Genomic DNA, 25801 nt, shown 5'->3' with positions numbered 1-25801 from the left:
TCCACATACAATAGAGAGCTCTTCCAGGAAATATCCCCTTTGTAGGGCCCCGGGCCTCTTCACATACTGTCAGGCTAGGCTTATAGAACCAAACAAATGCATTATTCCCAATGAAAAATACAAATAAATACATATTAATTCTAAATTACCAACTTATTACATAAAATTATCCAAAAGAGTGGAAGGAAGTGAATGATCTTTTCATTCATTCTAACTGCTTTCCAAAATAACTTTATTCCTTAATTAAAAGAAAATATTAGATTAATTTGGAATTTGGTTTAAAAATGGTTCTAGCAGGGTGACGGGCTCACTGGACATTTTTAAAATGTCTTCATGTTAACCAAATTTTATATATTATTTTTTCCTTTTCTTTAAGGTCTTTGTTTGAAAGAAAAAAAATGTTTCTTATCTCCTTTTCAGCTTTCCCTCAGAGCATACCATTGCTGACAGAAATTAAATTCTAAAATAAAAATCAAAATAATTTTGCACATTTCTATAAGTCCCACTTCTAAACATATACCAAAGGAAAAAAATTACAATGGCTACTTTAGGGCACCATAAGCCAAAACTTAAGGGAAAACCCAGTAGAAAAACCTTTACTGCTTTCAAAATTCATGCCCACCAAACAGAACAGCAATTTGACATTTTTTCCTTCAAGCAAAAAGACTTCCAAAGTGATAGATTGTTTGTTTTAAGCACTAAGCTAAGGGGTTAGGGATGTGGCTTAGTGGTAGAGAGCTTGCCCAGCATGCATAGGTCCCAGGTTCAATCCTGCAAAACAAGCAAAAATACTAAATACTATACTGAGAGCCTGATAATGTTATTTGTTTTGGTATTCTGATTCCACAACTTTTATCATTCTCATGTAATCCTCATTCTTGGTATACTTTTAGCTTCTATTCATGTAACTTTGGCTCCTTTGAAACTTAACCCCAAATGACTTTTTAAAAATTCCAAGACAACTATATTCAGAAATAAATTTAAAAGTTTACGAAAGAAACAGTCTATTCACTTTTACAATATTGTATAAAACTATTAAGCATGTTAAACTGATTTGTAAATCACTAATTTATGGTAAAAGTAATGTTTTCCTTCCATTATTGAGTATAAATTCTTCCTGAGCAATAGTTTGAGTACCTAAAAAATACAGACTAGAGTAGTACAGTTCTAAAAAATAGGTCCTCAGGAGAAGTAGCACCTAAAAGAACATTTCTGGGCTGGGGACATAGCTCCTTGAGTGAGGCCCTGGTTTTGATCTCCAGTACTGCAAAATAAACAAATATTTCTGCTGTTCCTATTCCCATTTTATATGAATATAAAACATAACCTACAGTCTTAGTTTAGCTGTAATCATACAACCAAAAACAGGGTTTCATCAAAAGTTTCCCTAAGTAAGCGGTCATAGCACAGATGCTAAATTATTATTATTTAAAAACTATGCCATTTTTTAACCTTAAATCAAAGTTCAGATGGTATTAAATCAGTAGATTGTACAGGGCAAACTTAAAAACAATTTAAAATATTTCACATAAAAGAGAAGATGGGGTTGTGGCTCATTGGTAGAGTGCTCACGTGGCATGTGTGAGGCACTGGGTTGGATCCTCAGCACCACATAAAAATAAATAAAATAAAGGTATTGTGTCCATCTACCACTGGGAAAAAAAAACAGAGAAGAACATACCAATATTTAGTGAGAAATGATTCACCAAAAAATAATTACAAAGCATTTGAAGTCTTCTAATATACCAAATAAATTTAACAGTTTTCTATTTATTCATGTAACAACCATCATGATTTCTGAGACTCTAACCAAATGAAAAACCTAACAGAATTAGAGAGCCAAGATTCAATACTAACCCAAGACTATTCGAGAACATCAAAAAATTTTAAGAGTATGTATATATGAGAGAGAGAGAGAGAGAAGGGGGGAAGAAAATTCTGGATTTAGATTTTAGTTGCACATTTTACTTCACTTTCAAACCTTCATTCAGCATTATATATAAATAGCATTTTATATATATATATATATATATATATGTATATATATATGTATATGTGTACGTATATATACAGTTTCAAGAAGAAAGAAAATTTTGTTTGCAATGGCGACAATCCTGAGTGAAACGATAGCTTATCTTTGTTATTAGACTAAAGTCAATCACACTAACTGCACTGAAGAAAGAACTTTACAATTTAAAACAGCCAAGTGTGTGGTCAATAAATCTAACTATAGTTCCCCCAATGTGAAGACAAGTAAATAGATATATATTTCAGCAACAGAACATCTAAAAAGAAATGTAAAACTCATTTTCTGGCCATATTTAGCTAGTTGTACTAGTTGACAAGGTGGTTTCATGTCATAAATTTTCATTTGTTTTGTTTGCAGTACTGGGGATTGAACCCAGGCCCTCAGGCAAGTGAGGCAAGAGCTCTATTACTAAGCTGCACTCCCAGCCCCTCAATAAAAGTTTTCTTTTGAGACAGGGTCATGCTATATTGCTGAAGCTGGAGCTTGCAATCCTCCTGCCTCGGCTGACAGAGTAGCTGAGATTACAGGCATGTGCTACTGCAACCAGCTCAGAAGTATTTTCTAAGTTATTGTCCACATGTTTGGGCATATGTTACTATGAAAATCCAAAGGATAAAAAGAGAAAAACCTTTGAAATATCCTCAATTAGTAAAATGTTAGTTTCTCAGGCTTGACAACAGGACAGTTAAGTAAAAATTGCCAGTAGCTCCAAATCATCACATTTCCAGTACACAAAAAACAAAGAGTATGGAAGGATTTAAAAAAAAAAAAAAAAAAGAGGCAACTAGGCATGGTGGCTTATGCCTGTAATCCCAGTGAATTGGGAGGCTGAGGCAGGAGAATCACAAACTTAAGGGCACCTTGGGGAGTCCCTTTCTCAAAATAAAAACTAAAAAGGACGGAGATGTAGCTCAGTGGTAGAGTGTCCCTGGGTATAATCCTCATTCCTACCCTGCCTCATCTAGTACTGAAAAATAAAGGAAAAGACAGGGCAGTTTTGTAAATACACAAATCAATAAAAAAGGAGAGTTTAATACTCTTCATAGTCTAGACTAACTTGTTTCTAAGAAGACATACAGAAGGCAAAAACTGGAGCAAGAAAAAGAGAAATGGTTGAAATTGGGTATAGAAAATTCCATGTAATAAAACTTGTAAAAAAAAATCCACATTCATAATTTCTGAGTGCCCTTTTGTATCCACTTGACAATTATATTTCCTAACTTGTTCAACAAAGCTTTTTTATGTCACTGGTTTTTCTTTTATTTAAAGTTTTTCTTGTATTGAGATATATCTCAAATTGGCAAAAAAGAAATGTGAAATTCTTGGACTTGTAATACCAGTGACAAATCACCCCTCCTCTCATATTTTGAAAAGTGTAAATTAATGATCGTTTGGATGAAGTGTACTTTCAAAGTTGACATACAAGCATGATCATTTGGTAAGAAACTGTTATGTAATGCCTGTTTTATGTGCCTTAATTTCTTTAGGACCATAAACAGTATTTTTTCCCTTTTCCAAAGGCCACTATTGCCCATGTTGCCATTTTTCCTCAAGGATGTCATTACCCCTCTCCTCAAAGAGCAGTTTTCCTAAATTCCAAATTTCCAGAACTATGACAACTGGTTCTCCAGGATAGAGAATGGAAAGAAGAAGAAAAACTACTGTCAGTAATTTTAAGATCCACCTTCCTGTTACCAGCGGAGATCTAGGCTGATATGACATTTCCAAGCTCCTCGGAAACTACACATACCATGCTACCACAGAGATCAGAAGAGATCTCGGAGATGAACGCAATGCCATTTTGCATCTGAAGTCGCACTGACACCTATTTCAAACTTAATCTCATCCGCTATCGCAGTGTCTTCACCAGCAGCTTACGAGGTAGGTAAGAGAGAAGACCGGTCGGCCAGCTTCCACAGGGCACACAATTCGGTTAAAGGACACGCACACCGTTACACCTTCAACTGGAATAACGAAAGCTACGGCAAACCGCACCAGGTTCTCAGGAAAAAACCACTCTCGGGAAGGAGGAAAAAAATAAAATAAAAGTAACGTCGCTCAGATAATCCCAAACTTAAGCCCTCCTGGCAACGTCGCCAACTCAGTGGTCCCTGGGGAGCTGCGGTGGGGCCGCAAGACCAGCGACGCCCGCACGACGCGCACCTGGGGCGAAAGGAGCGACGACGCTTGGGGACAACAGCGGGGTGACACCCGCACTTACCCGGCCCCACAGCTCTGACTCACCTGCGGAGCCGATTTCCATTCATGGAGCTGGGGGGAGTGCTTGGGGCGAAAACGGCGCCCGCCACAGGGGCGAGGAGGCGGCGAGGGGGCGACGCGGCGCGACAGGCACCTCACTCGGCCCCGAGGCTGGGGACGACGACGGCTTCCCCTCCGCTACCGCACTCAGAAGGCGCTCGGCCGGAAGGGCCGCGGTCGGGAGACAGCCCGGGATCAGGCGAGAGGAAGGAGAGGCGTGAGGCGAGGAGAAGGGAGCCCCGTCCGGAACTTGCGTCGCCGGCGGCCCCAGACGCTCCCGCTGCTCCCCACCACCGCCGCCGCGCTCCCCGGAGCCGCCCCCGGAAGCCCGCCGGCGTCAGTTCCGCTGTCCCGCTCGCCCGGCGTCGGCGCCTCGCCTCCGGGACCCGAACCGTACGGGAGCGACGTCGGTGCGGGCGCGGCCGGCGCGGAGGACGCCGGGGAGGTGTCAGGGAGCCCGCGCCGAGCCGGGTGGGGCCGCGGGCGCGCGCAGCGGTGCCGGCCGGAGACAGCCCCGAGAGGCCGGCCTTCCAGCGCCATCTGGGCGGGGATGCCGCTCACCCACTGCGACATCGCGGCCGTCGGAGCCTACCTGAGAGGCAGCCTACCTGGTGCTGGCTGCCGGGGAGGGGGGGCGCGGGCTGCAGCCGAGGCCGCGAGCCAAGCCTGCCCCGGGTGGGCCGCTTCTCGGGCTGGCGAGTGACCGCAGCGAGCGGTCTCTCCAGTTCCATAGTGTTGCTTTAGCAACACGGGGAAGTAGTGCACAGTATCGGGTGAAAACAGACGATTAGGAAACATGACTTTATACAAACATCAGATGGAATGATTTCCACTTTTCAAACTCTTTAATAGCGGCTCCTTACACTGAAAAAACCAAACTCCTTTCCAGGGTGAAAATGCCTGGCATAAAGGGGTCCCTTGCCTTTCTCCTCCTCGTGACTGGTCGGCTTCCAATTCCTCCAGCGGGCCAAGGGCTTCACTTTGCAGACTCAGAACCTCTGCTTTTGGCTCCCAAGACCAGAAAGCCCCTTCTCCCCACCCTCCCCTTACTCAACACCGAAGTCCAGCCTCTTGTAAGCCATCTCAGAAGAGCCTTTTCTGGACCACTATCCTACGGGGGTGCATCCCTGCTATTATATTTCCTCGGTAACCCTTTCCCCCAAGTCTGTAGCTTGTTCAGTTGACTGACTACTCCATTGTATATCCCCCTACCTAGTACAATGTAAGCTTTGTAAATAAACTAGGTCCAGCACATTGTCAGGCAAATAACAGACCCTTAAAAAATATCTGTTGCCCTAGTGATACCTGATCCTTTGCAGGCTAAGCAAAATGCTTAATGTTTTTTCCTGTGCCCCTAAGTATCAGTACCGTTTAAGCTTTTTAAAAATATATAGATTTATTTTTTTTTAGTAGTAGTTGGACACAATACCTTTATTTTTATGTGGTGCTGAGGATTGAACTCAGGGCCTCGCGCATGCTAGGCGAGCGCTCTACCGCTGAGCCACAACCCAGCCCTGTTTAAGCTTATTTTAAAAAATCAAAATTATTTCTCAAAAAGGAAAAAGAGAAAAAAATCATCCTAATTATGTGCACGCACGCGCGCACACACACACACAGTGAGATTTGGGATTAGTCACTTGATTCTTTGGGCTTCAGTTTTCTCACTTGAAAAACTGAAAGAACAGCATGTCCCTTTCAAAGTCATAAGGTTAGGGAATGTACATAAAGCAGAGAAACCCCTCCTTCAAGGTTAATGAATAACAAAAGAATTCACTATATAGTTACAATCCTAAAGCTCTTAATAGGTTCACCTATCTATAATAAATGCTTAATAATTGGAGGGGACTCTAAACCACATCTGACTTGGATTGTTTCACTTTCTTCTTCCTTCACATCCCTATCCCTGAGACTGAAAATACGCTCCCCAATTATAAAATATCAAATTAAATGTCACCACATGAAACACCACATTTTGAAAGTCATGTTCGGTCCTTGGCTGTACAAAATCCAAATCTTGGTAGCAGAATCTAACAGGGTAAACACCAACTCTTGTGCAAGGGCCTATCACACCCTTAACTCCTGATTCATATAGATCTCTAAATGAATACTGCCTTATTTACCTTCTCCCAGAAAAGACATGGTGGTGAACTCTCAAAGTGGGGTACTTGTCCTTTTTTTGGACATTGATGGGGCAGAATTTTGATTCTGATTCAATTCAATAAATGTCTCTGATGCCTAGGCTACTTCTGCTTTCCAGAATCCCACCTCTTCAGAGTAAGTCCATGTGAAAGGCTCATGAATTATAACATCATGAAGTGGGAAGACAAAAAGGTTTGGATCAGCCTGCCAAAGGCAAAGTTCAACAGTTTCTCCCCCAGCACTATGCCCTGATTTTGGATAAGTCATTCTCAACTGAGTCTGCTCATAAGGGAACAGAGAAAGATCTTTGAGTTTCTTCTTAACTGCCATTGCCTCAGTGCCTAAAACAGTGCCAGTGCCTGGCACACAACAGCATTTAGTAAATATTTGTAGTTGGGTGGATGAGTAAATGAATGGGCTTCAAGGATAGAGCTCAGGAAGCAAGCTAAAATTCTGGTCTTATTCTGATGGTTCTGATATGTTCTCAGAAGGAAAAACTATAAAATGATACAAAAATCTCAGGTGCAGAGAAGTCAATGCCCTCTGAATGTTGAGTGCCTCTGCAGTCACCCAATGCAAAAATTTCTTACAATATGATACAAAAAGCACAAACCAGAAAACTTTAAAAAGGCAATAAACTGAGCTTTAAATTAATAAACTAGACATGAAAAGTGAAAACTTCAGCTCTTCAAAATGAAAAGGCAAGCCACAGATTGGGAGAAAATATTTGCAAAACATATATCCAACAACAAAAAGTTATCTAGAATACAGCTAAATAAGACAACCCAATTTTTTAAAGGGTAAAAGATGAGAATAATTTTAACGAAGAGATCAGGATAGCAAATAAGCACATGAGAAAATGTGGTCATCAGGGAAAGGCATGAGATATCAGCTACCCAGTGCACTGAGGAGAGAGTGTGCCCAGCTGCCTACTTTAACAAGCGTCAAGGTCCCAAGTCCAGCAAGCCCATCTCCTTCCTTGCTACCACTATTATTTTACTCCACTCAGCATTTTCATACTCCTAGGCTTCCTGTGTTTGATAAGAAATATCACTGTATAAAGATAGCATCCACCAGCATTTTCTGCAAGGCAGAAAGAAAGCAACTTTGTACTTCAGCAAACACACAATAAAACACAGCTTTAAGATAGACAGCTAAGGTTGAAGGCCCTCTTCTACTCAATGTGAATGAACTTTGAGAAAGTCACTCAAGAGATTCAAGCTCCTCATCTATAAAAGGCAGAGTAACATAAAAAGCAGATGCTCCTTGATGCCTAATAACCTTATCCCTTCTTTCTTGCTAGTAGACACGATTAGTCTTCCTAGCCTTCCACATGATTCAAAGGGTAACTCCTGATTACTTTAAGCTACTCATGAAGGATGATCTTATTTGCTTTGCCAATGACAGAATAGGAGTAAGATGATGAGCGATTTCTAGTAAATAAAGACAGGAGACTGATCTGCTAGACATTACTGTGAAAGATTTTTCTTGCTTTGGAAATGCGACACTGGTGACAGTTTGTCCCTCTTCTGGTAGACACTGTTTGGCTAGTAGTTCCTTCTTGGAATTATAGTAGCCATCTTGGGACCACAAGTATGAGGATAAATCGACACAAAAGGTTGCAGAGCAAAAAGACTGCAATCTGGTTATATGGTGTTAATTACTCACTTTGTTAACCAACCTTTGAGGACTTAAATAAGGACTTCCTGTCATGTGAAATGGTTTCCTGATCTGTACCAATTTAATCAGAACTTTGTAATGTGATTAAAGGTAATTGATAAACTATTTGATTGCTAAGAAGATGCAGTTCCATAACAGATACTGTTTAAACAAATACTTCTAAGAAATCAAGACTTTTTTTTTTTTGCAGCTCACTCCCATTAGCAGCTCATAGACATTTTCCAAAAACCTGGTCAGAGACAGACACAGGAGAGCACGCCTGTAATCCCAGCTACTGGGAAGGATGACACAGGAGGTTCACAAGTTCAAGGTCAGTTTGAAATCTCAAAATAAAAAAAAATGAAAAGTGCTGGGAAACATACCTCAGGGTTAAAGCACCCAAATTTGATCCCCATTGCTGGGGAGGGGGGAACTGGTTGGGAACTTCCACCCCACCCCCACCCCCGCCTTCTCCCCCTCCTTCTGGTAAGAATCTAACTTTTATTTATTTTTATGTGGTGCTGAGGATGAAACCCAGTGCCTCACACCAGCTAGGCAAACTCCCTACCCCCGTTTTAAGAGGAAATCTCCCTGCCTCTGGAAGATGGGGATGAGAGCCTAAGGGCTTACATCCTAGAAAGGGCTCTCAACATTACTTTGCCCAAAAAGACATTGATAAGAAGATGGTGGTGACACTGTTGTCGAAGACTTGTCTATGAACACTATGTTCCTGCAGGGAAACCACAAAGGCCTAAAAATCCTTGCTATGGTGTCCTGGAAAAAGCAGGTGTGATGCATAAGTGGGGGATTTCTAAATGCGCCTTATTCCCCAGCAACTCCATCTTCCCAGCTCCTTCCTCCACAACCTTGCTGCTTTGAAAGACTTCTTCTGTCATGCTGAGTATACCTTTGAAGACAGCAAGCTTTCCTCAGCATATAGACATGAGCAATAAATGGAAAGCTAGAAGCAAAAAGGTAGAGCTAACTTTCCAATTCAACAATACTTTCTATTTAAAGCAGTAAACACCTTAGCCTGGGGATGGATCAGATTCAGAACTTTAAACATCTCCTTGCACTATAATCCTTTCCTTTAGCCCCCAAGCCCTAACTGCCATGAGATTCTGGGGCCTAAGCCAAGCCAAGAAACATCCAGTAATATCCAGGTTCACTCTGCCCCAAAGCATCTGCTAGACAAGAATGGAGCTGCATAATATCTTGTCAACTAATAGGGCAGAAGTAAGGCTATTCAATCAATGCTGAAAAAGGATGTCCAGGGGTGCAGGGACAAGACTTCACTCAAAACCTTAGGCCCTAGGACCAGACAGTACAGGCCCTGGGCTCCCAGTTTCTTTGAGAAGTAACTAATAGACAAACACGGAAGCCCTTTCAAAATCACTCATTTCTAAAACTGATGTTTACAGCAAACTTTTGTCATAATGTTCATCCTACCCACCCCACCTGGGCTGGGGATCCCACTAGAGGCCTCATGTATTCTAGGCAAGTACTCTTCCACTAAGCTATACTACCAGTTAAGATCATAAATTTATTTTATTTATTTTTTAAATATTTTTTAGTTGTTGATGGACCTTTATTTTTATATATGTGGTGCTGAGAATCGAACCCAGTGCCTCACACGTACTAGGCAAGCACTATTCCACTGAGCTACAACTCCAGCCCCTTTTGTTTTATTTCAACTGGGAAAAATCTACTTCATGTTCCAATTTGCTCTTCTAAAACAGCATGGGTCTCACTGGCTCTTTCCCAAGGGAATCTGGCAGGTGGCAGCCACAGGTTAGCGTTGCAATTTGAAAAGTCACAGCACTGGGCCTCCAGAGGAATGCTAGGCCCATTAAACACATACCGGCTGCCAGTGATGATTTCTTACAGGGCTTTGTGCCAGAATCCTTCCCTGAACCAACTTCCTTCCCCCAGTGTACAAATATAACAATGCTCCAGCAGTACCAGGGAGAAATGCCAGAACTAACATGCTTGGTAACTGTACTCCAGCTTAAGGTACAAAGCCACAGAACCTCCAAAGTTGGGGCAAAAGTGGGAAAAGATGATAATCTGGTGAAGTTTCTGCTTACCTGAAGATTCAGGAATGCTGCCTCAGAAATGCTGCTCCATCCTGCAATACTCAGTATCACTTCTTGACCCCAGTCCCATATTCATGAACCACAGATTACTAATTCATTTTACTTCCATTCTCAAATGTTGGTATATGCTATGACACTCATGACAAAAATTAACAGAATGTAGTTTCTACTCCTAGAAATTCATAGGTTCTGGATAAGAAAAGTCATGAAAATAAACACAGCAAGTTAAGTGCTATCTAGTGCACCAATACATCATCTAAGATGCTGCTTGAAAACAAACAAAAACAAAAATTTATTCTTTTACAAGTATCTCCTAAGGCCTTAATAGGAGAAAGTTGGAGGTGGTAGTGGTGTTGGTTGTGGTGAATAACACAGAAGACCTAGTCTTACTTTTTTCCCCCAATGTTCATTTTTGAGAATTACTGGAGAATGATAAGTAAGTAATATTGTTGTTAAAATCTCAAACAAGATAAAGAGTAGGCAGTAAAATAAGGAGAAAAAAAATACTCCCTTTCTGTAGTTCATGTTGTTAATCATTTCTTGGACCATCTTCTCTCTTTTCTCCAACCTTGTTAAACCAGTCCCCGCCACCCCCAGAGACATCTACTAGTGATTTGATTTGACTGTTACCTTAGGTTCTGTTTCTCCTATCCCTTAAAAGGAATTTCCTAGGGTGGTTCACTGTTTTTCTCAACTTTTTCTCAGCTATCATCATGCCTTTGGTTTTAACTACCATTTATACACGTATGACTCCAATATCTATAACTGTGTTTTGTAGTTCTACCTGGCATCAAAACTATATTTACTGGAAGCTTGAACTTCATTGCTTCACAAGTGCCTCAAAACTCAGTTTATTCAAAGCTACTTATCTTTCATCACAACATCCCATTTTTATTAGAATATCACAACATACTCATATGTTCCTACTAGAAACCTGTGCACTGGCCTCTACTCCTCTACCCCTTTTATCAGCCAGGGAGTCTGACTAATTCTATTTCTTATCTTCAATCTGCCTTTTCTTCTCTATCTCTGTTGATACACAGCCTTGTTCTAGTCCCTTAATATTCTTTCTCCTGTACCAGGGGACTTTGTAGCTAATCACATCTACTGAACTTGATGCTCCTTAAGGAAGTCCTCTGTTACTCATTTTTGTGTTTTTAATTTTTGTGCAGTGCTGGGAATCGATCTCAGGGCCTTGTGCTTGCTAGGCAGGTGCTCTGCCACTCAGCTACATTTCTAGCCCATTTTCCTTGTTCTTGAATTGTGCCCACCTTTTCTCCCACAATACTGCTGTCACAGTGCTTTGCATGTTTACTGAATGAATACTTGGAGGCCCTGTGAAGTATGATTGCATAACAATCTATTAGTTCATCCTAAAAACTATCAGAGATGTAATTAATCCCAAAGTTGTTTTTTTTTTTGGGGGGGGGGGGGGGTTGAGGAAAAAAAAAGAGAGAGAGACTGCACTTTAGAAATAGAAGCCACTGTTGTCTTTATAAAACACAGAATTGTGCTGCTGCTGTTGCTTGCTTCTGAAGGAACTGTACAATACAGCTGCTGGGATAATTTCACAATGGACTGGACAAGGTACAGCTCAAAGCAGGACACAAACACAAATCTCAAAGGGAAACAAACGCAAACAAGTACACAGCTGTGGGGCTCCAGGGACACTTCCCCATCCATGCTGGACTTGAGAGGGATAAAAAGTTTAGAAACTAAAGTGAAACCCAGAGTAGTCACACATGCCCACCACATGGCTGCTAAGTGCAACATCACACACCAATCAGGTTGGACTGTGTGTACAGGAAAGTCATTTCATTTTTCCTTATTGCTACTACACCAGGGGACTCAGTGCATTTGGACACATTGTCTTTACTTGCACAATTCTTGGAGAGTTTCCTATTTTCCTTTTTAAAGTAGGAAATCTGCCTTCCCCACATCATTGTTTTGTTTTGAGCCCATTCCTTCCACTCCCTTTCTTGGGCTCCCAAACAGCAGCCAGAGGTTCTAAGTCAGGAGTAGAGTAAGGGGAGAGCACCAACCCAGCCTCTCTCCCGGCCAAGGGAGGAGGCAAGTCCTAGTAAGTGGAGGGAAAGAGAAAACCAGAGAATTCCCTCCTCCCCAGTCTGCTTAGAAGGCCTAGAGGGAAGAGTGCCCTGCATATCCCTGCCATGATCAGACTTGAAGAAGAAAGGCTTCCCAGCTACCATCCTGGATCTGCCCAAACCCAGTAAATAAATAAAAATTACTTTCCCCAACATTGTTTCCAAAACTGCCTTTTGGCTAGTTTGAGATGACTTCTCTACCCTGAAAAGGAAGGAGCTTCCATCCTTTTTTGTCACACAGAATGCCAGGTCTAGCCTTGCAGATACCACATCAGCAAGGTAAGAAAACAGTGTCTTCTTGGCTGTTTATCATGTGTGCAGTCTTATTCACATCATTCTGGACAAAAAAAAAAAAAAGAAAAGAAAAGAAACTATCCAAAAACACTGCTTCTCAGCCAAAGAGGACACCACAGAGGAGCTATCTCACAGGTGGGGACTGGGAGGTTTCAAACTTCTAGGTACCCTCTTTAGCCTTATTCTAAGTGTTCCCAGCAACAATAGCCCCAGGTTTAACCCCAGAAGGCAACAGTAGCACCTCGACACCAAAGGGTCGTGTTGGACTGGACAAAGAGCACTGCTTTCCTTTCTCATCTTTAATCCAAACTCTCTCCATTCTCTTCCAAACACTCCCTTCTTCCTCTGTATCTATCTTCTAACCCTCCAACCCTGAATACCCAAATAGCTCAACCCTGGAATATCCTCAGCAAAGGGAAGTCTCAGGTAAAGAGAAAAGGAAGCAGAACCAGAAAATATGAGAGAAACCAGATCCAAGGAATGGATAAATATGGAACTGACAGAAACCCTCCTGATTTCATGCCAGTTGGGCAGACCTACTGCTCTGCCCTAGTGTAAGCTTGAGGATAGTCCAACCCAGGGTTAATACCACTGGGTGTGGGGAGCAGGTTCTTGGTCTTCTGCAGACAAGGGGTTAAGCCTAACTTTGTCAACTAACAGTGGGATCACTGCAGCCATGCAGAGAATTCATCATCACATAGGCAGGCAGGCAGGCAGGCTGGCCAGCAAGCAAGCTGAGTGAACAGAAAAAAGGAAGAGGAAGCCAAGGAAAGTGAGAATAGGAAAAGGCAGGCAAAACAGTGGAACAAAGGGAGTTAGAGGCCTGTCTAAGAGGATGAGTCTAACCAGGGCCCTCTCAGTGCTTCCTTGGAGCCTGGTAAGAAGCACTACTTAAACCAAGCTTTGGCTTGCTTGCAACACCACTTCTTACTGTGCGTGTAACACCCTTCGAACAAGAATAATCAACATTGTCAAGGGTATTTTTCAAGTCTCAAACATATTTTTCCATTACATTAGGCAAGAAGTAATTTTCTTATCATTGCCCAAACTGCTTCTCTTGCTTTTATTTCTTCAAAGGCATGTGCAATGCCAAAGGACCAAATATGCCTTTCAAGCCCCAGCTTAAAACACAACTGGAGAGAGTGAGGCAGAGATAGAGAAGGAGAGAGCACAAACTTGCTGCTGCAAGTAGGGCCTGCCACCTGTTCCCTATGGACATTTGCAAATGCTGGTGAATGACTAGACCCTCCAGGAATAGTGCCCTTATCACAGCCCCAAAATGTACCCAAATAGAGAACATGCAGAGCCCACTGTCCTAGGAGAGCTCCCTCCCTAAAGGGTGACAGAACATGAAGTAGACTGTATGTGAAGGCGATGGACAGGGCAGATGGAGTGTTGGCATCACTCTCTTTAGGCACTTGTGTAAGGAATGTAGGCTCTCTAGTAAGCTGCCTCCTCCCAGAGCCCTCCATTCTGTTTTTCAGCTGGGCTTGTGCCCATGGGGCACCCCATACTGTAGCCAGCAGGAAAAAAATACAGGAGGAGTTATTCAACAGTCCTGTTGCTTTCTCCATAATGAATGTTTGTGCTATGTTTTATGAAGTTGTTGAACAATGTAGCCAACCAGAACAGAACCTGGGATAAATTGTTTTGCATAGCAAATCTGGGTCTGCACAAGGGCTGCCTTGGAAAGAAAAGGGTAGCTCTAACTCCACAGACCAGGATTCAGACCCTCCTTCTCCCAGCTGGTCTCCAAGCCTGGGCTAGATCTAAGGTACCATGGCTTCATAACCAGAGGGGGATACCCAAGCCCAAGCTCTTCAAAAAGAGGAATTTCCCCACTGAAGTTGAGGACACGGGGGGGGGGGGGGGGGGGGGGGGGGGGGGGGGAGGACACACACAGCCAAGGAAAGAGGGGACCTTGCTTCAAGGTCAGCATAAGAACCCCCTTCGTTTCCAGTCCTGCAAGAGAGCCAAACCCCACCCCATATCTCAAGACAAAAAAAAAAAAAGAAAGAAAAAGAAAAAAAAAAAAAAAGGAAAAACCATGCCACCCACTCACATGCCCTAGTGGGAAACCAGGAAAAATTCCTTTGTGTAAACAGAAGCATTAGGGAGCAGCAAAATTCCCAGCCTGTCCACAGGACATGCTAGAATCTGGGATGAGTCAAAGGACAGTCCAGTCCAAAGGAAGGGAAGATGCATTTGCAGGAAAGAGTGCAGGACAGTGCAGAGAAGGGAGCCTGCAGCAAGAAAAAGGTATTTTCTGCACAGAGGAAGGATAGAGCCCGAGCTCCACCTTGGGGAGACCACCACCCCTTACCTAGCCAGGCCAGAAGACAAGTCAGGTACACAGTTCCTTCTGATGGCTCAATGTTTCCGGGATGTAAACTCATCAGGCATGGGAGCGATTTCCAGATTTTGGCAATAGACTCAAGTTGTGGTATAAAAATAACATTTAGTTTTCTTTTTCTTATTTTAAACCTAAGGATCTTCTGTTATAAGACACCCCATTTAAGAAATATTGAAACACAAGAAACTTGACCATCAGGGGGAAAAAAAAGAAGCCAAGAGTGAGAAATGCTATGAAAGTAACTCTAGACCAGGGCAGGGTGGCAGGTATGGGGAAAAAAGAGGCAAAAGTGGAAAGGCCAAGGGCCAGTCATCTCAGCAGCTCCGAGACTTGTCACGTCTGAAAGTGCAAATGTCAATGGATTTTAACCATCTTGAGGTTGTAATCTTTTCCAAAGCTCAATGAATGTGGAAGTCAATTCCTTTAAATGCAAAATAGCTGGCATTCTGGCTGGAGGCTTGTTGTGTTCAGGATATTTCTTCCCCACCTACCTCCTCTCCCACCCCCACCCCATCCCCCAAAGAAAGGTACAAAAGGTTGCAGTTCTGCAGCATTACCATTACAGGGAAGGCACTGGTTACCCACCAGCAGGCGGAAGGAAGACAGGGTCGTGTCACTTCAGAGCTAAGTGCCATAGTGCCTTAAGTGTTGCTAGGAGGGCTGGATGACTGTCAGGAAGGAGGCATAGGGTGGGGTAGAAAATGTGGAGAGGAATAAGGGTGGTGGGTGGGGGTGGCAGCTGGGGAGGAGCAACCAAAAAAACTATTAGCATTAAAAATCTTCCTACAAACTGGATTCTGAACCCATGAAAACATCTAGTATCCTAAAATATTGATCTGGGTCTGGTTTCATTTTTCTTTTTAGACAAATCTAGACCTTTTTTGATTAAGGCTCCTAAAAAAAAAAATCCTTCCCTCCTCCCACCCACTTTCTCAAGCCCTTTACTTTTCCAACTAAAGTAGCAAACCCAAACCTACCAGCTTTTGTCCGCAGGGCTGCAGAGCCGACCTTACCAAGCTGTCAAGCATGAGTCTTTAGTTAGCACTGTGAGTCACATGAGACACCTGTGTGTATGGTGGGCACCAGTGCTGCCCCTCTTGGTCCAGTGGGGTCAGGGCCAGATGTGACGAGATGAGGTGAGGGGTGGGGAGCATGAGGTTAATATCAGAGATTCTGGCTGGTGGTCTGTCTTGCTGGCCCTATTCCCCACCGTTACACCCCCTCTGTAGAAAGAAACAAGGCCTCCTACACTCCTCCCTATCCCACCTCCCTCCTCCTTGCTTCCTCTGGATTTGGGCGGCACAGCTCCTGGGGCTTGGAAAGCTTTCTTCTATCCAGTGAGGTAACAGCGTTCTGCCTTCAAGCGAAGTACATGGTGCGCAGAGTATCCTGGTGAACCTGCACGGCTTTGGCCAGGGCCTGGGGGTCCCGCCCATTGCTCTGCCCCGATATGTGGCTCCCCTCTCCACTGAAAAGGAAAAAAATGAAAGAAGTTCTTTCTGGTAAACTGAGCTACTGCTAATTCCCTCACCCATTCCTCGTGATGGTATGCCAATATCCATGCCAACATTAAGAGAAAACCCCAATCCGGCACTGGGCAGATGGGCTCAAGGACACCAAATTGAGTAGCATCCACTTCCTTCTACCCAAGGAAAGTTAGGAGAGTCTGAACAGGCTGAAGCAAAAAGGAAGCCAGGCTGATCCCAGGCCTCACCTGTCATGCTCCTTGTCCACCAGGTGGTATCGTGCCCGGAAAGCCACTAGGCGGGCATAGTAGGCTGGTGCTGGGATAGAGACGGAACGTGTGCATCGTACATAAGTGTGGCACAGCTGGTATGTCAATATCTGAAGCTCATCCGCTGTGAAACGGTTGTCATCCCAAAGGACATAGTAATGGGATGGTCGGCTGGTACCCTAGGAAGATAAGAAGGTGAGGGGTCCTAGGTTGGGCAGAGAGGTTGGCTGATAATAAAGACAGAATCACTACTAAGAATATGGCTAGGCTGGATGACCCACCCATGAACAGAGACAGAAAACCACCAGTGTCATAAAGCAAACTTTTATGGGCAATTTGCAAGTATACTCAGGGTTTATTAAGAAGGCAATCCTGGAGCTGCGGTTGTTGCTCAATGGGAGAACGCTTGACTAGCATGTGTGAGGCACTGGGTTCAATCCTCAGCACCACATAAAAATAAATAAAAAATTTTTTAAAAAATTACTGTATCCATCTACAAAAAGAAAAAAAAAAAAAAAAAGAAAGAAATCCTGATTTGAATACCACTCAGTTGATAACTCACATATTCTAGAGGCAGTAGGAATCACCAACTAATCTTTGACCCAGTGGAAACCCCAGGGCATAACCCAGCTACCTGGATGCCTGCATGGCTGCACAGATAGAAGTCAAACTCAAATGGGTGGGTGATGTTGGTGTCCACAGTGGTCCCAGCTGGGATGTTACCACTCTTCCCAATCTGTGTAGAGAGAAACACAACCAAGATCCCAAGACCTGCTTGGCTCTAACAAAGGCCTTGGCTGAATTCTACTCTGACTCCACCAGAACCCCAAAAGCAAGACAGAAATTACTGTTCCCAGAGGGTACTAGGTCTTGAAATAATAGGCTTCTAAAATCAAACAGAATTGTGTTCAAGTCCTGATTTTGCCATTTATTACCTGTGTAATCTTAGCTTTTTAAGATTTTTAACCTTTCTGAGGTTAAACTGGAGATAATAATAGTACCTACCTCACAGGGTTGCTGTGAGGAAGACGCCTTGTACAGTATCTGGCACATAGGAGAAGTTCAATAAATGGTTGTTCCCTTTCCTTTCTCTGGGAGTTGTTCTATATATGGGGTCTAGGCCAGGGAGCTAGGAGGAGGGAGAGGAAGTATAAGGGAAGGAGGGGAGAAGGAGGACACTAAAGGAAAAAGGTGGTACAGATGGACCACAAGAGTCAGGGGGAAGGAATGAGCCAGGGAGATGCACAGGACAAGGACTAAATTCCCAGATTTCATCTCAAGGGCTTCTTCCTTATCAAGACAAGGGAGACAGGATAAGGGTATGAGTGGTCTCCTCAATTCCTCACTCACTCGCTCATTCTTGTCAGCACAAAAAAGGCGGGTGTGATGGCGTTTCTGCACCACAATGTAAGTGATCCCAGGCTGGTAGTCCTTTTCCAGTTTGATGCAGGCATCGCGAATGGCCAGTAGCTCATAGTGGAGGATCTAGGCACAGGGTGAGGAGGGAGACAAAGATATACAACTCCTCTTGAGTTCATATGCTTTCCTGAATTAAAAGACTGTCATCTATAATAGGGCTTTTTGCTCAGCCTCCCTTTATAAACAGATGCTTATCAATTAAGAGATAATAGGCTTTTCCTGCCAAAAATCAGCCTTATACTCAGTTCACCTGATATGTTTCAATAACACCTTGACTAGGAAGAGAGTACCCTCCTGGTTCCCAAGCATAAAGAGACCCAACATCAAGACACAAAATCAAAGTTCACAGAGCAATCACTAAAATCCCAATGTTCAAAGTTAGGTCGACTTCAGGATCAAGAAGATACTGGGAATTCCCCTGTGAGCTCCAAGAGTAGATAGGGTTTGGACCACCAGAGAAAAGCAGACATACAAGTTCCTGAATAGGTGCAGGGGGTGTAGATGAATCCAATCCCATAAAGATGTAAGATTATAAGAAAATGAATGAGCTAATGAAGTCATCACAGTGTAAAAATCATAGACAATAGTTACCTGTGATCATAGACGTCAGAAATAGGAAGTGAAAACTATATGGAAGGGGTTGGGAGTATAACTCAGTGGTAGAGCACAAGCTTAGTATGCCCAAGGTCTTTGATCCAATCCCCAACAGCAACCCCCCAACACACATACATGTACACATACACACACATGACTGTACAGTAGAAAAGGAAAGACCTTGGAAACAACTAGAACTAGGCTTAAACCCAAGCTTCATATAGTTGTATCACCTTCAGCAAGTTATATAACCCTTCTAAATCTCACTTTCACTATATCCATTAATGTTACTAATAAGAATTACAAAGCCATTGTGAAGACTAAGAAGTTAAATAAAAGCCTAAAAAGCAGTATGGATTAATAACTGCTGATAATTTTGCTAATCAGTTGAATCTTAACTCATAGCTTTGTGAAGCTACTAGAGATTTCTGAATACAGAAGTGATATGATAAGTTTGTCTGGCATTTAGGAAATAATGGATGACTTGGAGAAATTGAATGCAATGTTTAAGAGAATGGACTTCAGAATAAGAACAATGTGTCCGAATCCCAATACTACTTATCAGCTTGAGTGACAATGAAGACTCATTTAACATTTCCAAACCTGTTTCCTCATCTGTCAAATGGCAATGATAAAATTATTATTTCTCCTTGGCAACTGTAAGCATTAAATAGAACATACTTAAAGTGCTACAGCACAGTTCACAGCATAAGATGTGCCCAATAAACTATAGTCATAATACTATCAAATGGTAGTTAAGGGCTGGGGATATAATTCAGTGGTAGAGCACTTGCATACCATGTACAAAGCCCTGGGTTTGATCCTCAATAACACATATGCACACACAAAGGTAATTAAGAAAACAGTATACTAGTCTAAGCAATAGAATATGAGGGTTGGCAGTGAGAATAAATAGGAGTAACATTATGAAAAAAGGTCAACAATATGGTTCTCAAGTGTGGTCTCTAGTCCAGTACCAAAATCCAGGAACCTGTCAGTTTGACAGATTCTAGGATTGCATCCTAGACTCATTGAAACAGAAATTGCAAGGGTAGAGCCACAAACTGTTTAAACAGTTCCTCCAGGTTACGTTGATATATTTGAGAATCATTGGTCTGAGGGAGGGAGGGAGAGGAATGAGAAAGACTGATCTAAAGCAGTCTCCAATATGAACCAACCAGTAAACAGGCATCAAGGGCTTTCTGTTGTAAGAAGAAAAGTCTATAGATGCTTAATACTCACCTTTCAGTTGTGATCCTTGCCTATAAGCCTACCCCATTTAGAGAAGCTCCTGAAGAACTGGCACATCTCCCAGAGCCAACAGCTTAGAAAAGCACCTAGCCCTCTGGCCTCAACATGGGCCCTACCTGGGGAAGCTGGCCTTCTGGGACCCCATCTCGATAGAAGATGATGCGCGTCGGCTTGAAGCGGGTAGACTTGTAGAATTGGATGAGCAGCTCACGCACCATGTAGGACAAGTCTTCAATGATCTCCTGCCGTGGTCGCTGTACCCGCACAGTAGCACAGTATCGGCTGGGGTGGGCATCCATACTGCCTACTACCTGACAATCAAAAAGAAAGGATCAGCCACCAATATATCACCTTCCCTGTCAGAATGTGGGTTTGAGGAAAGGCTTTTTAGCGAAAAAACTGTGCAACCAAATGAGCAGGGTCTTGGATTCAAAAAGTCTGTTCTACTGTACTTTCAGAATTTACTTAATCCTTCTGATAAGAATACTTGCTTTCAATGGTGGTGTGGTACCTATAAAGCATTGTGCACAAGGCCTGGCACTATCCCTTGCGGAAGAACATGTGAAGATTTGGCACTACTAACTCAATGACTCATCCAGGGCAAGTTTATCCTTTTCTCCATTTAATTAGTAATCCACCCAGGAACCATGACCATCTTGTAGTTGATGGAAGTATGTCAATTTCAAAAGGGAGAATGACCATAGCCTAAGAGGGATGGCCACAAGCAAATCAGAATAAGCATATTATAGGTTTTGTCTGCCTTACCAAATTAAGACAAATCTACCTAGAGAAATAAGAAAGCTGAAGAAATAGAAGTATGAAGTAATTGCTGATCCCTAGCAATTTGGAAGGCCCTAAGAGACAGGGAGCCAAAAAATCAGAAGAGGCATTAGAGAGACATCTAATCAACTAGACAGATTAAGGGTGGGGATGGAGCAGAGGAAAGGACAATCCCAGGAACTAAGTAACTCCCTTAAGAGGGATTTCAGAGAAGATATATACTTCCCCATATCCTAAAAGCAAGTGTGGAAAGAGAAAAGTTCAAATGCAGAGTAAGTGTGATGGGAGACTGGCTACAGTTTCTGTCCTTAGGCTGTATTCTCACTAATCTTTCCCCAAAAAAAGATTACGCAGAGCTTTAAGGGTAAAGGGGATGGTGAGCTGCAGGGTCTTACCCAGGGTTAAGAAGAGCCTGGGCTGAGGGAAGGAAATCATGCACAGTCTTGAGGGCTCAGAGTTAAGAGGAGAACCTTATGAGGAAGCTGAAGCATATTACTCACTGCTGTGATAGAAGGTTTTTTCCCATCCCCTGCTGGGGGGTGTGTAACATCTGCTCCTAGGAATATCACTGGCTGTTGAAAGACAGCAGAGCTGAGAAAAGAAGAGAAAACAAAATGGTGAGGAATTGGATCTTCTCTGCCTAGCACCATCTAGCACTCACTCTGTTCTTCTCCCTCTTAAGTCTGATTCACTCTGCCTGGCCAAGGGCCTGTCTGTTCATTAATCCCCAGCAAGGTACCTCTACAAGATCAAATGGTCAACAGAGTTCATACCGCTGGTGTGGGACTAGGATGTTGTTAATGCCACCAAGTTTGACATTGATCTTGAGGCAGAGGTTGGATAGAGTCTGAGGCGAGGTCTTGACCACGTTCTTCACCTGCACACACTGTGTTGCCATTCCCAAAAGAGTATCTCCAACTCGTTTCACCTCAGCTACAGGAAGGGAGAGAAATGATTAACATATTTAATAAGTATTTACTGAATGCCTACTGAATGCTAGGTAGTGTTATGAAGTGTTAAGGAACATAATAGTGACCAGAAAACATATCATAAACACTGCTCTTACAATGCTTACTTTGTGACTAATTTTAAAAACCATGAAAATTCTAACACTGGTAAATGCTACAACAGAAAACCACGTGGAGCTATGCGAGAACATAATAGGGGGTAATACACTAGTCAGAAAAATATTCTTGAGTAAGAAATGATGAAAATGAAATCTGAAGGCAGCAAAGGGCTTAAAGGAGGGATTTGAAAGGAAACATTTCAGGCAAAGGAAACATGTACTCTGCTAGGAGATAGATAGTATGATATATTTAAGAAATTGAAAGGCCATATTGGCTAAAAAGGAGAGGCACGGGACCATGCTGTAACAGAAAAAAATGTGGTAATTAGGCTAATCTATGGAAAAGATGAGGGTGGCTTAGATTAACCCATTATGTCCCATCATCCCATTTATGAAACGAAAAACTTAAATTGAAAGCTGGAGTTGTGGCTCAGAGGTAGAGCACTTGCCTAGCATGCGTGAGGCACTGGGTTAGATACTCAGCACCACATAAAAATAAACAAAGGTATTGTGTCCACCTACAACTGAAGTAAATAAATAAATGTTTAAAAAAAAACCCTCATATTGAGCAAACAATGTGTCATGGTAACTTTGAAATAAATATTTCTAGAGTTCTATTCTTTTGAGAAAAGTAGTAAATGAATGATTAGTGATAATATTCATTAATGTTATTGTAATTAATACTAAATAATAAATTATATGAGAACTAGATTATGTTTTCCAACCTATTTTAATGTACATGTGATAATTTCATTGAAATATTCTCAGAATTGAAAATTTGGGACTGAGTGGGTTAAGAATAAAGTCAAGGAGCTGAAGACATAGTTCAGTAGTAAAGCTTGTGCTTAGCATGCACTGGGCCCTGGGTTCAATCTCCAACACTGCCCATCCCTCAACAAAAAACAACTTTTAAAATAAAAAAAAAAAAAATCAAAGTTGAGTTGTTGAGATGGAAACAAATAGATTCAGAAGATATTTGATTTTAGGAACTCAGTTATAGACAAGAAGCATGAGAAAAAGAAGAGATTTTTATGGATAAATTTTAAGTTTCTAGCTTTTCTAACAAATTCTTTAAGAAACATGTTTAGTTTGAAGTGCTTTTTGTCATCCCACTAAGGTTATCAACTAGGCAAATGGACATACGGGTTGGAAGCTCAAAAGAAATTTCTGCAATATTTAAGTACAGGCAGTAATTGAAGGCATGATCTTGATGAGATCACTAAGGAAGATAGAGTGAAAAGAGGGCTTAGATCTGAATCTTGAGAAACTCCAAGTATTTGCAGAACAGGAAGATGGGTCTGCAAGGAGCAAAACTCCAAAGAGCTATAAGGAAGAAAAAGACAGTGTTGCATGGTGAACACCAAGGGAAGACAGTATTTCAAGAAGGAGCAAGTGAACAAGAAAGTCAAATGCAAACCAGGTGTAGCAGCCCACGTCTGTAATCCCAGGAACTCTTGAGGCTGAGGCAGGAGGATCTCAAGTTCAGGATCAGCTTCAGCAACATAGTGAGACCCTAAGCAACTTAGTGAGACCCTGTCTAAAACTTAAAAAAATAAAACAAAACAGGGCTGGGGAAGTGGCTAAGCTCCCCTCAGTTCAATCCCCAATACCAAAAAGAACAAAAATAAAAGTCAAATGTATCTAAGAAAGTGGTAAAATGATGATCAGAAATGTCCTTTGGAGTTAATGATATCAAAGGAAAAAAACTAGTATTTTAAAGACTTGATCAGGTACTTAACAAAAGAGGCTAGTGACTAGTCAAGACATAAAGATATTCAATTTTATGTTACAAGAAAATCAAATTAAAAGCATAATGCAATAATATCATTAAAAACCCCAAAGAATGGCTAAAATGAAAAAGAGAATACCAAGTTTAATAAGGATTTGAAACTCCTAGAACTATCACACACTGCTATTGGTGTGTTAGTTGGTAATACACACTCAATAGAAATATGCACAGGTGTTCAAAGGACATGTACAAGCATTATTTATAGTAGTCAAAACTGAAGACTAGGGCTGGGGTTGCAGCTCAGTGGTAGAGCACTTGCCTAGTATGTGTGAAGCACTGGGTTCAATTCTCAGCACCACATAAATAAGTAAATAAAGATTTTATGTCCATCTACAACTAAAAATATTTTTTAAAAAAACTGAAGACAATACAAACGTGTATTAACAGTAAAATGGACAGATACATGTAAAATGTGTTATATTCACATGATGGAAAACCTGTAACAAACTACAACTAAACACAACACAAATAAATCTCACAAATTTAATATTGCCTGAAAGAAGCCAGACACAAAAAATACATACACTGTAATTACATTTACATGAAATTTTAAAAATATGCAAAACTAATCTATGGTGTTAGAAACCAGAATAGTCGTTCCCTCAGTGAATGATAGCTGAGTGGTGATAATATTCTGCTAAGTACTGATTACACTGACGACAGTGAAAATTCATTGAGCTAAACACTTCAGATTTCTATGTATCTATTATAATTTAATAAGAAGTTGCATTTTTTAAAAAGTAAATGGTATCAATTTAATGGAGAGAAAATATAAAATATAATGAAAACTGGATATATATAGTACCACATCAGAACTGAGCAAATTTGACACTGTCTACACTCTCAGGGAAACCACAAAGCCAACAAGACCTTGATCTGACCATCACAGGGAGAGTGTCATTTCACCCAGCCTCCTGAAGGGTCTTTAGTAGAATCTGACTGCTTCTCTTATCTGCTGGCTTAATTTTCAGGCAGATAGTCTCATGTCCAGATAGTATAACCAAGGAACTCCATGTAAATGGAAGAAACCCAAGGACCTAATAAAGGCACAAGGCTGGGGAGAGGTGTAATATTACTGAGCCCAGCAAGGGGAAAATTCTAATCAAGTACTGCCTCCCCAGAAAGCTGTACTAGATAGATTCCAGCAGTAAGCCAAATCACTGGATTTTCCTACAACAGAGGGAACCACACACAGGGATACTTATTCAAAGCAGTTCTCCTAAAAAGCATCCTTATCTTTCTTTCAGGACTATGAATTTAAGGCCCTTTAAGAGAGAAATAGCCTGAAGGTCAACCAACTTCCCTTCATAAGAAATTATTGAGTATCATAACAACATAAGATAGTATCTTCCATATGTGCAGAGGCAAGAAGGTTTCAGAGCAGAATCAGATATATTCCACACTCAAAATTAAACAAGGTAGTAACTGATCAGCGGCCTGATAAATCAGAGGAATCCAGAAAGACAAGTTCATCCTCCAGGTGGAATGACAGGAATAAGGAATAAGCAGCATTTAAACTGGGTCTCAAAGGATGGAGAGAATTTTAAGGGCAAGAGAGAAGAACAAGAAGAGTAGTCAGATAGCCAGGCAAAGACAAAATGATGAGAGCCAAACCAGAGAGTGGAAAGCACAGACAAGGAACGTGCATTTAAAATTTATCTACTATGTGCCAGGCACTCTGCTAGATGCTTTTTATATCATTAATTGATGAGGCTCAGAAAAGTTAGGTACATCCAGGACTTAAATTCAGTTCCAATTCCAGATCTTTCTAGTATGAATAGCAAGTAAGCAGTGCAAGATAAAACTGAAGAGGTTAAACTAAGTTCAGGACCCACAAAGCCCTTAACATAGTAGTGAATGGGGACCAAAGAAGGTGTTTTTTCATTTTTGTTATATACTTTTAGTTGTAGGTGGACACAATACCTTTATCTTATTTTTATGTGGTGCTAAAGATTGAACCCAGTGCCTTACTCCTGCTAGGTGAGTGCTCTACCACTGAGCAACAACCCCAGCCCCTGAAGGTGTTTTTTGTAGGACAGTCACAAAATCTTATCTGGTAACCTACTCAAGAAAGACTTGTGAATAAAGGTTAGAATAGATGACCAACAACTTGCAGAAGAAAGAGGCCAAATGGAAATATAGGAACTGCAGAGAGTTCAAGGGCTGGATCAAGATTTTAGTACTATAACTTATAAACAAGAGGTGATAACCTAAGCAATTGGAATGAATGGGA

At 41.8% G+C, this 25801-nt stretch overlaps 2 protein-coding genes and 1 non-coding gene across 6 annotated transcripts in view; all 3 read right to left on the bottom strand.

The window, feature by feature from the left end:
* LOC114094375 (protein argonaute-3) overlaps positions 1-4571 on the bottom strand; it is a 114506-nt gene extending 109935 nt beyond the window's left edge. For both annotated transcript variants that reach the window (XM_071617677.1, XM_027937513.2), the window contains exon 1: positions 4274-4571. In XM_071617677.1, coding sequence (XP_071473778.1) covers positions 4274-4292 — 19 coding nt within the window. In that variant the 5' untranslated portion in view covers positions 4293-4571. The remainder of the gene's footprint in view (positions 1-4273) is intronic.
* A 1156-nt stretch (positions 4572-5727) lies between these two features.
* Positions 5728-5799, bottom strand: Trnaa-agc (transfer RNA alanine (anticodon AGC)). Its single transcript has one exon. It is a non-coding gene; the product is annotated as a tRNA-Ala (tRNA).
* Positions 5800-14446: 8647 nt separating this feature from the next.
* The window catches only part of LOC114094460 (protein argonaute-1), a 33842-nt gene continuing 22487 nt past the window's right edge, over positions 14447-25801 (bottom strand). For all 3 annotated transcript variants that reach the window (XM_071617675.1, XM_027937636.2, XM_071617676.1), the window contains 7 exons: positions 21487-21646; positions 21214-21304; positions 20050-20244; positions 18020-18154; positions 17304-17405; positions 16649-16848; positions 14447-16402 (listed from right to left, as the gene is read on the bottom strand). In XM_071617675.1, the coding sequence (XP_071473776.1) occupies positions 16294-16402; positions 16649-16848; positions 17304-17405; positions 18020-18154; positions 20050-20244; positions 21214-21304; positions 21487-21646 (992 nt within the window). In that variant the 3' untranslated portion in view covers positions 14447-16293. The remainder of the gene's footprint in view (positions 16403-16648; positions 16849-17303; positions 17406-18019; positions 18155-20049; positions 20245-21213; positions 21305-21486; positions 21647-25801) is intronic.

Source organism: Marmota flaviventris, chromosome 10 (assembly GCF_047511675.1).
Source record: "Marmota flaviventris isolate mMarFla1 chromosome 10, mMarFla1.hap1, whole genome shotgun sequence".
In the NCBI taxonomy this organism is placed as follows: Eukaryota; Metazoa; Chordata; class Mammalia; order Rodentia; family Sciuridae; genus Marmota; species Marmota flaviventris.
This window is presented reverse-complemented; position numbering and strand designations above follow the sequence as displayed.